Consider the following 14,244-nt stretch of genomic DNA (forward strand, 5'->3'; position numbering starts at 1 on the left):
CAGAGTGAGACCTGACCCGAGTCTTCACCCCAGTCCTCACCCCCCACCCCGTGCCCCCAACCACCCAGAGCAGCAGACGCACAGTTCGGGCCACGTGGGGAAGTGGAGGTGCACAAGCGAGCGCTTGAGGCTCTGGTCCCGGAACTGCAGGCTCAGCACCCGCTCCACATGGGTCTCGGTGGTGCGGACACTGCTCAGTGCCAGACTCAGGGCACCGTGCACCATGGGCTGGCCTCTCTCGGTGGGGAAGTAGCGGGCCACCTTTTGCTGAGGGGGAAACCGCAAATAGGCATTTAGGGCTGCTTTCCAGGATCCCTCCTGGACACCCACCCAACCTCTCGCTCTCACCTTCTCCATCTCAGCCTCAGACACCAGCATGACAATGACCGACACCTTCTGCTCGTGCACCATGAGCCAGAAGTCGGCGGCTGTGCCGGGCAGAGGGGCCTGGGTGGCCACCAAAGGTGGGCAGTACGGCGAGAGGCCCTCCACGCGGCTGGCATTGATATAGTCGTCCTTGCCTGAGCGCAGCACCACGCGGTTGCTGTCATAGGGCATGACGTCCTGGTGCCGGTTCTTCAGCGAGTAGCAGCGGGCGATGGCGATGGAGCGGCCGCGGGCGTCATGCTCCTGGGCTTCTTGCAGCTCCCGCCAAACAGCGTCCAGAGCACCAGCGTCACCCAGCTGGCCCCGAAAGGCCTCCAGCTCCTGCTGCAACTGTTGCAGCCTCTCAGGGTGCTCGTAGGGGTCGCGCTCAATCAGCCGCAGGGCCTGTGGCCGCCGGCCCTCGGCCGCGTCCACCTTCGTCGGCTGCAGCAGGGGCTGCCCTCCCCCAGGAGGCTGAGTGCCGCCATGCTGGCTCTCCGGGCTGGAGGACAGCAGGTCTGCAGCTGCAGGGCCCCGGCGCAGGCATGGCGGTGGCTGTGCTGCAGGGGGCCGAGGGGGTACCGGGCCAGGCCCTGGTGATGGGGCAGGTGAAGGCACCAGGTGGGGACTGGGGGTGGCCTGGCCAGCAGGTGAGGGGCCTCGAATGGAGAGAGGGGCTGCCTGGGGGCCCAGGGGCCTGGGGGAGGGGGCAGGGCCATATGCCAGGGTGGGATGGTAGGGGGTCCTGAGTGGGGCCTGGGTAGAGCTGGGTGTGTAGGGGGGGTGTTGGCTGCCCCAGGACACCAGGCTGAGGGGCAAAGGAATAGGGGGGCTGGGGCGGCACGAGTCCTGGAGCCTGGGGCGGGAACAGGTGCGGATGCTGGAGGGGAAGGGGCTGCTGGGGGTGCTGGGGCCTGAACGCCGCCTGTGGGGGATGCAGCTGGGGTCTGGGCTGGGGCCCAATCCCTGGGGCTGGAAAACCTGCGGGGATCCCAGGAGGAAAGTGGTGCTGGGCTGGGGGTGCTGGGAGGGGCTGCTTGGGCACTAAGGGGTAGGAGTAGGGTGAAGGCAGTGGCTGTGGTGGGGGCACTGGGAAGCACGGCTGGGGTGGAGCAGGGGTGGGGTTCGGCCGCGGTGCTGTGTGGCTGGAGATGGGCGCTTGCACACTATCTACTGTGGTGGTGGCTGGCCGAACCCCCATAGCCAACTCAGGGCCCGAGAACTGGGGAGGTGGAGCAGAGGGCAGACCTGCAACTGGTGGGGGTGGCCCTACTCCCCCATAGGGACTGCTCACCATGCCATGCTGCGGGGAAGAGCGGGGCACCAGGCCCAGCTCTGGTGCGTAGGCAGGGGCAGGGTAGACGGCAGGTCCAGAGGCCATGGCCATGGCGGGGTGCCCTGGGGGCTGGGGGACCCTGGGCTGCAACATCGGGGTGGGGCCTGAGTAGGCATGGGGTAAGGGGCCTGAGATGTAGTGGGGTCCTGGGCCCGCGGAGGTGGGGAAGGGGCCAGCAGGGAAGTGGAGCGCGGTGGCGGTCCCCAGGAAGGCGTCGGGGGGCAGGCTGCGCAGCTCCTCGGGCGGGTCTCCGAGCTCCGCCTCACCCTCCTCCCTGCGGGGCAGCAGGGGCTTGGGGGCTGTGGGCCGTGGTGGCGGCTTCTTCTTCAGCTCCCTGTGGGACCAGTAAGGGAGCAGCTCAGCCCGGCCCCATCAGCCCGGCCCGGGTCTGGGCTGCAGCTGCACCAAGGCCCTGGAGCCACACCCACCTGTCCAGGAGCTGCTGGCGGGCAGCCTCCCGAGCCTGGCAGATGGACTGTGCCCGTTCCAGGAGAGCGGCGACCTTGCTCTCCAGGTCTGCATAGAAGTCCTTGCCCTCTTGGGACTTCTTCATCAGGTCCTCATAGGCTTCAAATGAGGCCACCAGGGTCTGCAGCGTGGAGTTCCACCTGGCGGGCAGAAGGGCCAGCAGGAGGTGAGTGGCTGGAGCCGAGCCTGGGAGGCGCTGGGCACGGGCACAGGACCAGCACTGACTTTTGGTCCACATCACTGAGCACCCGCCGCACGGCCGCATACTGCACATTGGCCTCTGTCAGGGCCCGGAGGACGTTGTCCTGGGCCGCCAGGTTCTGCTCTAGGTACACCCTCAGCTGGTCGTACTTCTTCAGCTGCTCCTCGAACAGCTTCTGAGGGAGTGTCGGGGCGGAGGAGACACTCAGGGCCTGGCCACCTCAGGCTGCAGCCGAGTCCGCCCCTGCCCGCGCCCCAGCCCACCTTCATCTCTGAGTGGTCTGTAGTGACCAGCGAGGCGGTGATGTCATCCTTCTGGATGAGCTCCCGCAGCTGCTGCTCCAGAGACATACGCTGGTCCCGCATCTCCTGCACCTTGGCCAGGATGCGCTTCAGGTTCTGCAGCACAGCCTTGTCCTCTGGAGGCAGCGGTGGGCAGTGAGGCCACGGACACACACCCACATCCCCACCCCCACCCCCAGCGAGGGCGGGGGCCGGGTGGGCTCACCTGGGCTGAGGGCTGGCGTGGGCAGGGCAGCCCGCACCTGGTCCAGTGGCCCGCTGAGCAGGCGCAGGTTGCCGACGTGTAGGTTCATGGCGCGGTGCAGCTCGCTGTTGGTGAAGGAGGCCTTCTCGTGGACCTCCATGTACTTGGCCCATTCTCGTCGCACCTCCGCCAGCTCTGCCTTGGACACCGCCGTGCCGGCCCCCGCCTGGCCCACGGCATCCTGAAACTTCTGGTCTAGCAGCTCATCCTCGTCCAGCAGGTCCCTGATGTCCTTCAGGGACGCCTCCACATCCGTGAACACCCCGGACAGCACTGAGGGTGTGTACAGGGAAGGGGGAACAGCTCCTGAGGCAGGCAGGCCAGGCACCCCCTCTGGCCCATCCCCTAGGAGGCACAACTGCCCCCTTGGTCAAGGGCTGTGAGCAGCCAACGCTTGCTGAGCTATGCAGATATGGTGCAGTGACCCACGGGGCCTGGGGGTGGGTGCTTGTGCCAGGGGCTTGGAGAGGTACAGCCTCCATCCTTGGTGATCAGGGGACATGACCTGCACGTTCCCGCCTCCACCTGCCTGCTGCCCCACGCACTCACCCTGCATGGACTGGACGAGGTTCCTGACAGTGTCGGGCCGGACGCTAAGCGCCGCACACTTCTCCATGAGCTGGGGTGGGATGTGGCTGTACGCGTCCAAGTTGTCCACCGTCTCAGGGTCCAGCTGCATTGAATCCATGAATTGGCTGTGGGGGCAACAGGACTAAGTGGGTGCTGACCCAAGTCCTCACATGTAAAAGGAACCCACTAGGGTGTACCCCCCCATAACTGAAGGCTGGTCTGAGGTCCTAGCAAAGTAGCATCCTCACCTCCACCACCAGGCCAGGCCCCCATAGCATGCTCAGGGCACTGCTGAAAACATGGACAGAAAAGACATCCTCTTCCCAAGACATGTGACTTGTACCATATAAATCTAGCACACAAGACCTTGGGTGGAGAGGGCCGAGCCAGGAAACCTGGTGTGAGCGAACACGTCACTACTCTCCCTGTTACAGGCAGCACTGGGGACCCCGCAGAGGTCTGGTGTGTAACCCCCCCCCCCCCCCCTAACCCACACTTACTCCAGGACCTCGTTCTTGTCCTCAATCTTGGCCATCATCTCCCGAAGCAGCTTGGCCTTCTCCTCACTACAGAAGTGACAGAGCAGGTGCTGGAAGCCATGTCTCCTGAGACACCCAACCCCACCTCTGCTAAGGCCAGGGCCAGCCCTCCCACCCACCTGTACAGCGACGAGGCTTCATGCGCAGCCATAGGTACCAGTTTGGCGAAGATGTCAGGGCCTGTAACAGCTGGGTCCGTGGGGTTCACTGGCAAGGGCTTCACCAAGGGGGCGCCTGGGATGAGGAGGAGCGTGTGGAGAGCAGGCCCACGCAGACCTCTGTTCTACCCCCCTCTGCACCCCATCCCACAATCCTCAGCCTCCCCTCAGCTTCAGACCTTTCACAGGCTGAAGGGTGTCCAGAGCTGGGACAGCCTCATGGTAGATGAAGTCATTGTCCTTCTTGGCAGAATTGTACCTGGGGGTCCAGAGAAGGGGAAGTGAGTGGGGTGTCTTGGGTGACCAGCGGGGATTCAGGACCTGGACTCCCATGTGGGCCACTGTTCTCTGGCACTGGGGGCTTCCTCTCAAGGATGCAGGCAGAGGGCCGAGACCACGCCTGACAAGAAGGAACCAGGGCCACCCCTACCAGACTCACTTTCCCCCAATGACATCCATAGCGAAGCGAAGCGCATCCTGCACGGTGTCGGGCTGGCCCTGTGGGGTAGGGATATGGGGCTCAGCACCAACCAAGGCCAACACGGGGCGCCCCTCAGCCCTGCCAGGCCCTTCCTCAGCTTTACCTTGGCCAACTTGATGGCTTCGTTGAGCTTGTCCAGGGCACTCTGGAAGTATGCGACCTGCGGGAGACCGTGGGCAGAGCCTGGTCACGCCTTTCCTGCTTAGCCTTTCCTCCTCCTGCCCCCCCGCTGAAGGGGGGCCGTCAGGTGACCCATCAGAAGGCAAGAAGCTGAGGAGGCAGCTGGGTGCCAGCCGAGCCAACAGCACCGAGGTTAGCGTCACATGGTGCTCCACCCACAGCTTCCACTTCCAACCAGCCAGCCCCTGCTGCACAGACGGGACACACCAGGCCTGCAGCAGGGCTTATGCATGGATGTGGGGGTGAGAGGCAGAGACCACCTCCCCCATTCTATCTAACAAGGCTAGACCGAGTCCTGAGCCCTCCCCTCACAGCTCACTCGCCTGCTCCCCGAATTTCTGCTGCTCCTCAGCCTGCTTCCCCATGTGCAGCTGGGAAGGAAGAAGAGATGTCACTGCTTATTCCCGAGCTGTGGCGACAGCCCAGCCCAGAGCCAGTGGCCGTGGTGCCCTCACATGAGCCACAGCCGCGAAGTAGCAGGTCTTCATCTGCACCAGTTTCTTCCAGTCCTTCTGGATCCGGCCCAGCAGCGAGGCGGTGTCGGGGTTCTCCAAGGCCCGACAGGCCTCCTTGTAGTAATCCACCACCTGGGAGCCGGTCGGGGCATCAGCAGCAAACCAGAGGCGTGCCCTCGGTCATCTGACGCTGCCCTCGTCCACCCCGTCCCCTACCTGTGCGCTGATGCGGGCCACCAGGAAGCTCTTCCTGTTGTCCAGCATCGACTTCTCCAGAAGACACTCCTGCGCCTGGCCCTGGGGCAGCAAGTACAGCTGCACGTCCTCGTTCACCCGCAGGCCTTGCCCCTCCAGTGGGCAGGCCACAGGAACCCCTCCTCCCCGTCCTCACGCCTCCAGCCTCCCCCACTCCAAGAAGTACAGCCCTGCTCCACCTGGAGCTCTAGATCAAAGCCAAGGCCCCCGATGTCCCACCCTGACTGCCATCTGCACGGGCCTGGTCTAGGCTCCAGCCTTAACTGTCCCCTCTCCTAGATTCAGTTCGGCTCCATCAAGGGCCTCCTCACCAACATGAGGTTGACATTGAGCGTGAGGATCTGGCGACTCATGTCAACGCTGTAGGCGTAAGGGAAGTGCTCACGCAGGTAGGCAAAGGCGCCCGCTGCACACTGGAAGTGAGTACAGGAGACCTTCATGCCCTGAGGAGGAAGACGAGGATGGCCGCAGGCAGAGCCAGGCAGCTGCCTGTGTCCACTCCCGAGGGGCAGGATTCAGGCCAGCCCTGGAGTCTGAACACTCGGCAGCCCTCCCTGGTTCCGGCTGATGTCCCACCACTGCCCCTCCCCTCCTCACCTCCTCGGACACCCGCTTGTCCATGGCCCCCAGCATGGAGTGCAGTGCCCCTGGGGAGACAGAGGGCTGGTGTCAGGGCTAGTTTGGGGCTGCTCCCCAGGCTGCCAGCAACTGTGTCAACAGGAAGGCAAGGGGAGCAGTGTTGTCACCCATGATCAGGAAAACAGGGGTGTGGGTGGAAGGAGGGGCTCCTGTCCACAGCCCCCAGCCTAGAGGTCCAGTGTCGAAGCTTCAGGGATGCCTACACAGGGCTCTAGAGCTCCCCAAGCTTCTCCCTTGAGCCAGGCTGAGGCTGAGTCATCAAGGTTGACAGGGCCAATTGAGGCCAACCACGTTCTCCTTCTGTCTGAAGCAGCCCCAAGTCAAAAGGTGGGTCGGCTGTCCAGTGAAAGGAGAGGCCATCTCAGCCCTCTCCCCCAGCTGGAGCCCCCAGCGCAACCCTGTGTGGCGGCCAGCCCAGTACAGCCTCTCCCCAGCGGGGTGGCTCCCCATGGCCCAGAAAAGAGGAGCTAGCAGAGCGGTGGGGACGGGAGTGGCGGGTCCGGACCCAGCACGTTCTGTCCTGGGTTGGCAGGGCTGAGGGACAGGACCATGGGAAGGGTTCCGGCCTGGGCTGGCAGGGCTGAGGGGCAGGCCATGGGGAAGGGGCAGGCAGCTCACCGAGGTTGTAGAGAATGCAGGCTTGCTCGTACTTGATGTCCTCATGGGCCACAGACTTGCCTGAGAAGATCTCAGTCCTGCGGACATGGCACCACAGTCACCTTGAGGGAAGGAGCTGGCCAGGGCCCTGAGGCCAGGTGAGGGGACCCGCCACCCCCTCAGGGCTGCAGGGAGGGAGGCCTGGGGAGACTAGACCAATCTGCTCCCCATCCTGTGGAGCGAGGAGAAGAAAGGGGGGGGAGGGGCACCCCAGCACAGACGCCCTCCAGACTCCCCGCAGCCCTGCCTGCCAGCTCTCACCAGTTGACGGGAACAGCGGCCTCCTGGCCTGAGCCCATGGGGACCCGACTCTGCAGGTAATGGAGCTGGCCTAGGTACTTGCGGAGGACGCTGCAGCCCTCAAAGTCCCGTGGGACACGGACAGCATTCTGGGGGGGCGGATGAGAGAAGCAGGCCTATCACCTGGGGTACAGGGCAGGCAGGTCTGTCTGCCCACAAACGCCCAGAAAATATGCATCAGAGCTGGGACAGTACACACTCCAAGGGACCCAATCTGCGTCTGTGGTCATTCAGCAAACCGCCTTGGGTCAGGGCTGGTGGACAAAACCAGCCCCACCTCTCTGGAAGGCACTTTACAACATACATTAAAAACTTTAACGTGCTTCAATTCTGATACACAGTTCTATATCTAAAACTATACAGTAAAAAAATATCCAGAACAGCAAATTCTTGGATGAGCATGAAGGATATTTCTCACAGCATTATTAACAGGGTCAAATACTGGACATCACCAGAATTTCCATGAAAGAGGATTGTTTAAATAAATTACGTTAAGGCTACCCACACAAGGGAATGCTGTGCAATGACGAAAACTGAAGACAGGCTCTGTTTACCGATATGTTAAGATGTCCATGACATGCTTATTTTTGGGCAGAAAAACGTATACAACAGATGAATGGGTATGATTTCATTTATGTAAAATCATATAGATACTGACATGCAACTAGGTATATAGACAAAGATATAAAAAATCTAGAAGATTATATACCAAAATGTTAATTATCCCTGAGCAATCAGGGTTTAAGTAATTTATCTCTATACACATATTTATTTATTTATATTGTTTATGTATTCTTTATGTTGAACACTTTCAATGTTTATATTAAGCCATAAAACTACTCCCATTTGGGGAAGAAAACAAAACCAAGCAAATGACTGCTCTGCTCAAACCAAACAGCAGACAATATACCCTCCAAGAGCAGGGGATGGGGCAGAAACGCTGTGCCTTCCCTCACCCCACCTGTGGGAGGACCAGAGCCCCACCCGGATCCCAACAGCTGAGGGGCCCAGCACACAGCTGGCTGCTGGGGGCTAGAACTCCTCCAGGACACCACCCCAGAACTGGGCTCCGAGCCTGCAGTCTTGGATGCTCTCAGACCGGACGCAAGTGCCCTGTGGGACACCAGAGCAGGAAGAGTCCAGCACCAGTCCTGCTTCCCAGCAGTGACTTGGGAGGCCATGTCCCATCTGGGCCTGAGGTCTCCTCTTTGAACAGGAATGATATGCTCCCTGTGGTAAGGCCTTTAGAAAGCCCAGTGCAAGGATAAGGTGTGTCACAGCCACTCTGCTGAGGTGCCACCTAAAGGGGCCTGTCCCACAGGCTAGGGCTTCTTGAATCTAGTCATTCTGATCACCCCCTCCCCATCATAACTAACCTCTGCCATGATCAAATACCACTTGTACTTCACGTTCTCTTTTAAGCCAACCCATTTTTAAAACTTGAGCCACATCCTAGGCAGTATCATCTCTGAAATAACAAGTTTGATGTGCCAGCTACATATTTTTCAATATTCACTAAAACATGCAAAAGAATTAAAATAAAAAATATCTGTCTTCGCACTTCCTAAAACCATCTTTGGGCAACAATGGAAGCAACCTTCCCTCCAGGTCACACAGATTCACCGTCACCCTTTAATCCAACTAGGAACGCACCCCTCTTATCCACCCTGGCCAGTCACACTGACGGGCTGCAGGGGGCAGGAGAACAGAACAGGGCGTCTTAAAGAAAGCTCTGACGCCATGCCTCACCCTCCAACCGCACCCCGCACACACACCTGTCAATTTTATTCCCTATGATCACAGAGCCAACAATTTATTCCAGAGCCACAACTGGAAAGGCTTCTTAGAAATAACTATTTCAGCCCCAATTGTACAGATAAGAAGCCCAGGTCAGAGAAAGAGGATCTGCCTACAGCTTCCCAAATACCCACCTTCCTTTTTTCCACTGCACATCTGAGTAACAGTCAACGGTTCATTTGACTTATGCTGTCTCTGTGCTTGGATACACTTTCTGTAATTCACTAAAAACTTGACCAGTGCTGTAATACCTAATACCTCTTGTTACTCTTTACTTTTACTTTATATTGTTGAATCGGGGGGGGGAGCGTGTCTGGTAATTTTTTTCACTGAATTATTATCCCATGAATTATTACAATTTCTATGTAAAAAAGCTTGTTCTGTGGTTTCACTGAAGAAACCCTGATCTGGTCCAACTTTCACACTGTTTGGATGAATAAATCAAGCCCCAGGAAGGGGAAGCAGCCAGCCTGCCCTTCTATGAGCTCTGTCTGTGCTGGGAACAGCCTCAGGTCTGGAGCGGCCTTGGGGGCGGCTCTCTCCAGCCCACTGCTCTGTTCAGGCTGCCTACCCCTTAAAGGATCTGCCTCAGAAGAGGCTTTGGAGATTGGTGACAATGCTCCTCCTAGGCTATGTCGTGTGCATGTGCACCTGTGTGTACAAAATGGTGCTGGTCCTAGGGGTTAATATTATCGCACTGATTTTCAAATTCTTCAAAAAATGTTGTAAAAATTTATTTTATGAAGAGTATGCTGGGAAGATGGCAGAGCAGGAGGCTCTAGGAATCTGTCAAGACAACAACGGCACTGGCAGGATCTGTCTGATGTAACTACAGAGGGTGCCAAAAAAATGTAAACACGTTTTAAGAAAGAAAAAAACTGTATTAATATATACCAATATCAGAAGGTGAATACAAGTCATGTTTGCCTTCTCCAATTACAGAGGTGCTCAAAGTGGTTCCCATCAGCGTCCAGACACTTCTGATACGGCAAGTTGCTGCTTGAGCAACGTTAACCAGAGTGTTAACATCTCTTAAAATGTGTATACATTTTCTTAGCACCCCCGGTATTTTGGAACTCTGGAGTCTATTGAAGGCTTGCAATTTGCAGAGAAGGCTTACATGGTCAACATTGGTGAATTTCAGCCCTTAGCCAGTACCAACTGTCCAGCCCACAGCCCTGTGGCAGGCAGCCTTACACATGTTCCTGGAGCAGCCTGCAGTTTTCTGGGGAGCCAAAGAGGCAATAAGAACCTTGTCCTCCAAATGCCTGGGATCTGTGCTCTGATCTCTGAGTGCTGCTTCTGATCTCAAAGGTGCAGACAAGGCAGATGCTGCTGCACTCCCCTTCCGGCTGAAGTGACTTCCAGGGAATTTAAAGGGACAGCGCTTCCCCTCCACTGCCTTAGGTTTTCTCTTTTTACCCTTTTGAGAGCCAGACATTGAAGACTCTGACATTCAAAAGCAACAATATACGTAGGGGAAATGAGAGAGTCCCCATACCAGGAAGAGGCTGAGGCTCAGAAAAGACCTGAGGAGGCCTTAAGTTCATACCTCAGGCTGATTCTTGGCAAAAAGACAGTCTACAACAAAAACAAGCAGCCCCAACCCCAGCAAGTCCTAGGGAAGGAGCAGATTCTGATTTGTAGGGTTACCATGGTTAGATTCAAACGTCCAGTTTTCAACAAAAAAGTCACAAGGCATGCAAAGAAACAAGAAAGTATGGCCCATTCAAAGGAAAAAAATAAACCAGTAGAAACTGGCAGACCTACTAGACAAAGACTTTAAAATAGCTGTCTTAAAGATGCTCAAAGAACTAAAGGAAGGTGTGGAGAAAGTCAAGGAAATGATATAGGGAACAAAATGGAAATTATCAATAAAGAGAAAATGTAAAAAGAAGCCAAAAAGAAATTCTGGAAATGAAAAGCACAGTAACTGAACTGAAAAACTCACTAGAGGGATTCAAAGGCAGACTTGAGCAGGAAGAATGTGCAGTGAACCCCTAAGATAGGACAATTGAAATGATCAAGTCTCAGGAACAGAAAGAAAAAACACTGAAGAAAAGTGGACAGAGCCAGGGACTTGTGGGGTACCATCAAGCAGATCAGCATATGCATTGGTGAAGTCCCAAAAGGAGAAGAGAGAGAGAATATTTTATTTATTTATTTTTTCTTTTTCCTTTTTCTTTTTTTTTTGTTCTGTTTTTTTTTCTGACAAACCCTTGTGTCGAGGGCTGACTTTCAATAGATTCTTTTTTTTTTTAAGTAAGGAAACAGTTTTGTTTTTTTTAAGATTTTATTGGGGAATTGGGGGAGGGGAACAGACAAGTTGCTGTCCTTTTGTTCTTCAGTCTAGTTGTGGAGGACGCCGCTTCACTGGCCCAAGTTGGTATTGTGATCACTGTGCTCTTCCCGGGTGAGGCAGATCGCTCGCCGGCCACTGGACAGCCACTCACGGCGGCTCTTGGCAGCTCACGCTGGCTGCCGGCCACTAATGGTAGCTTACAGCAGCCCACTGCAGCCCCACTGCAGCCTACGCCGTCACCGGTAACTCACGGCAGCCCAGCTCCAGGTCAAGCTCTTGTTCACCATCTTAGCTGTAGAGGGCAGTGTCACTGGCCCTCATGTGGGATCTGAACCGGGGCTCTGCTGCTCAGAGCTGGTGTCCCAAGCCAACTCTTAACCAACGTGCAACTCGGCTGCCCAGAGAGAGAATATTTTAAAAAATAATGGCCCTCAACTTCCGAAATGTGATGAATGGTATGAATATGAACATCCAATTTGCTTGCCCAGCCTGAGCCTCTTCCAGCAGCTTCTCCACACAAGTGGCCATGTTGGCTTGACCTGCGGACTTTCCCAAAAATCCACAAACCTCATGAGTAGTAGCTGCTCTAGGCTTGACACTGCAGACTCCCAAAGGTCCGCAAATCCGACACAAGTGGCAGCTGCCCTGGGCTCACGCACAGACATTCTCAAAGTTCCACAAACCCCAAACAAACAGCAGCTGTCCTTGACAAACATTGTAGCTCTTGCCAAATGGCCCCAAGCCCAGCACAAGCAGTGACCAGTCTCAGTTTGGATTGTAACTCCCATCAGGTGGTCCCAGGCCTGGCATTAGGTGGCCGTCGGTCTTGGCCTGTAACATAGCTCCAACAAAGCAGCCACAAGCCCAGCACAAGTGGCAGCTGGCCTCAGTGCCCACTCGCATCACAGTGCCCACCAAAGGATGCTAAGCCCGAAACAAATGGCAGTTGGCCTTGGTTTGCAGCGTAGCTTCTCTGAAGCACCTCTAAACCCAGCACAAGCGGCAACCAACTAACTACAGGTCACTTTGTAGTTCCTACCAAGTGGCTCCACACCCAGCACAAATGGCAGTTGACCTTGGCCTGCACCAGAGCCCCTTTCAAGAAGCTCCAGACTCAACACATCCCGTGGCTGGCTTCAGCCACATCACAGTCCCACCCAATCAGCTCTACAACCGACACACCTGAAGGGCGGCCTTGGCTGGCAACACAGCTCCACTAAAGCAACTCCCACTCTGTGGGCTTAGCCCCCACACCACAGCGTGTCCACTGTATTCACAACCAGACCTCAGAACCAGTCAGCCTGAGGTTTAACCCCACCCACTGACGTGTCAGCAGCAATTGAGGCCCAATCACAACAGGAGGGCATACACACAACCCATAAAGGGGACACCCATGGAGCACCTGATTTAGGTGACCAGGGAGACTAACACAGGACACCTTCTACATAATGCCACTGTCATGACTGGGAGATGTAAGAGATCTACCTAATACGTAGAAACAAACATAAGGAGTCAACCAAAATAAGGAGACAAAGAAACATGTCCCAAATGAAAGAACAAGACAAAATTCCAGAAAAAGAACTAAATGAAAGGGAGGCAAGCAATGTACCAGAAACAGAGCTCAAAACACTGATTATAAGGATAGTCAATGAATTTGGGAGAATAGATGAACTCAGTGAGAACTTCAACAATGAGATAGAAAACACAAAAAAGATTAAAAAAAAAAAAGACCAATCAGAACTGAAGAATACAATAACTGAAATGAAGAATACACTAAAAGGAATTAACATCAGATTAGATTAAGCAGAGGATTGAATCAGCGATCTAGAAGACAAGATGAAACCAAACAGGCCCACACCAAGACACATGATAGGTTAAAGACAATGAGAGAATCTTATAAGCTGCGAGAGAAAAATAGTTAGTTATGTAGAAGGGAACTCCCATAACACTATTAGCTGATTTTTTAACTGAAACTTTGCAGGCCAGAGAAAATGGCATGCAATATTCCAAGTGATGAAAAGCAAGGACCTATAACCAAGACTGCTCTACCCAGCAAGGCTATTATTTAGAATCAAAGGAGAAATAAAAAGTTTCCCAGACAAGAATAAGCTACAGTTTATCACCACTGAACCAGTATTACAAGAAATGTTAAAGGGAATCCTTTAAGTAGAAAAGATAAAAAATATGAGTAAGAAAATATAGGAAAAAAAATTCTTACTGACAAAGGCAAACACTTAGCATTGGATCAACCAACTATAAAGCTCGTATACAGATTAAAACACAGAAGTAGGATGATCATGTGTAATTATAACAATAAGAGATACAAAAAAAATACATACACAAAGGAAGTAAAAAAGGACAAAAAAAGTAGAGTAAGTAAAAATTTTAGTGATTTTAGAATGTGTTCAAACTTAAGCAACCATCAACCTAAAATACACTGCTATAAACATAGTTTGGTATATATGAAGCACATGGTAACGACAAATCAAAAATCTATAAGAAATAATAAAGAAAAAGGAATCCAAACCTAACATTACAGGATTTCATCAACATACAGAAGAAGAAGCAAGAGAATAAGGAAGAGAAAACTATAGAAACAATAAAATGGCAATAACTATATACTTATCAATAATTACTTTAAATGTAAATGGACTAAATGCTCCAATCAAAAGACACAGGAGGGGCCGGCTGAGTGGCGCGTTGGTTAAGAGCTGGCTTGGGACGCCAGAGGGCCCGGATTCGGATCCCACATATGAGGGCCAGTGACACTGCCCTGTACAGCTAAGATGCTGAACAGCAGCTCAACCTGGAGCTGGGCTTCCGTCAGTCGCCGGCGACGGCGTAGGCTACAGTCCCCTGCTGCAGTGGGTTGCCATAGGCTACCGTATGTAGCCAGCAGCCAGCAGCCAGCGTGAGCGGCCAGCAGCCGCAGTGAGCAGCCGTCCAGAAGCCGGCGACTGATCTGCCTCGCCCGGGAAGAGCGCAATGATGGT

General features: G+C 54.8%; 1 protein-coding gene across 1 annotated transcript in view; it reads right to left on the reverse strand.

The window, feature by feature from the left end:
- PTPN23 (protein tyrosine phosphatase non-receptor type 23) overlaps positions 1-14,244 on the reverse strand; it is a 28,811-nt gene that overhangs the window by 1,320 nt on the left and 13,247 nt on the right. The window contains 20 exon segments of the mRNA XM_019632533.1: positions 83-267; positions 349-1,093; positions 1,095-2,036; positions 2,131-2,310; positions 2,396-2,547; positions 2,636-2,790; positions 2,880-3,191; positions 3,468-3,613; positions 3,989-4,054; positions 4,147-4,261; positions 4,365-4,444; positions 4,625-4,683; positions 4,770-4,826; positions 5,170-5,217; positions 5,302-5,433; positions 5,518-5,598; positions 5,868-5,999; positions 6,154-6,203; positions 6,814-6,890; positions 7,114-7,241. Of these exon segments, the coding sequence (XP_019488078.1) occupies positions 83-267; positions 349-1,093; positions 1,095-2,036; positions 2,131-2,310; positions 2,396-2,547; positions 2,636-2,790; positions 2,880-3,191; positions 3,468-3,613; positions 3,989-4,054; positions 4,147-4,261; positions 4,365-4,444; positions 4,625-4,683; positions 4,770-4,826; positions 5,170-5,217; positions 5,302-5,433; positions 5,518-5,598; positions 5,868-5,999; positions 6,154-6,203; positions 6,814-6,890; positions 7,114-7,241 (3,842 nt within the window).

The sequence above is a fragment of the Hipposideros armiger genome, unplaced genomic scaffold (genome assembly GCF_001890085.2).
Source record: "Hipposideros armiger isolate ML-2016 unplaced genomic scaffold, ASM189008v1 scaffold_18, whole genome shotgun sequence".
Classification (NCBI taxonomy): Eukaryota; Metazoa; Chordata; class Mammalia; order Chiroptera; family Hipposideridae; genus Hipposideros; species Hipposideros armiger.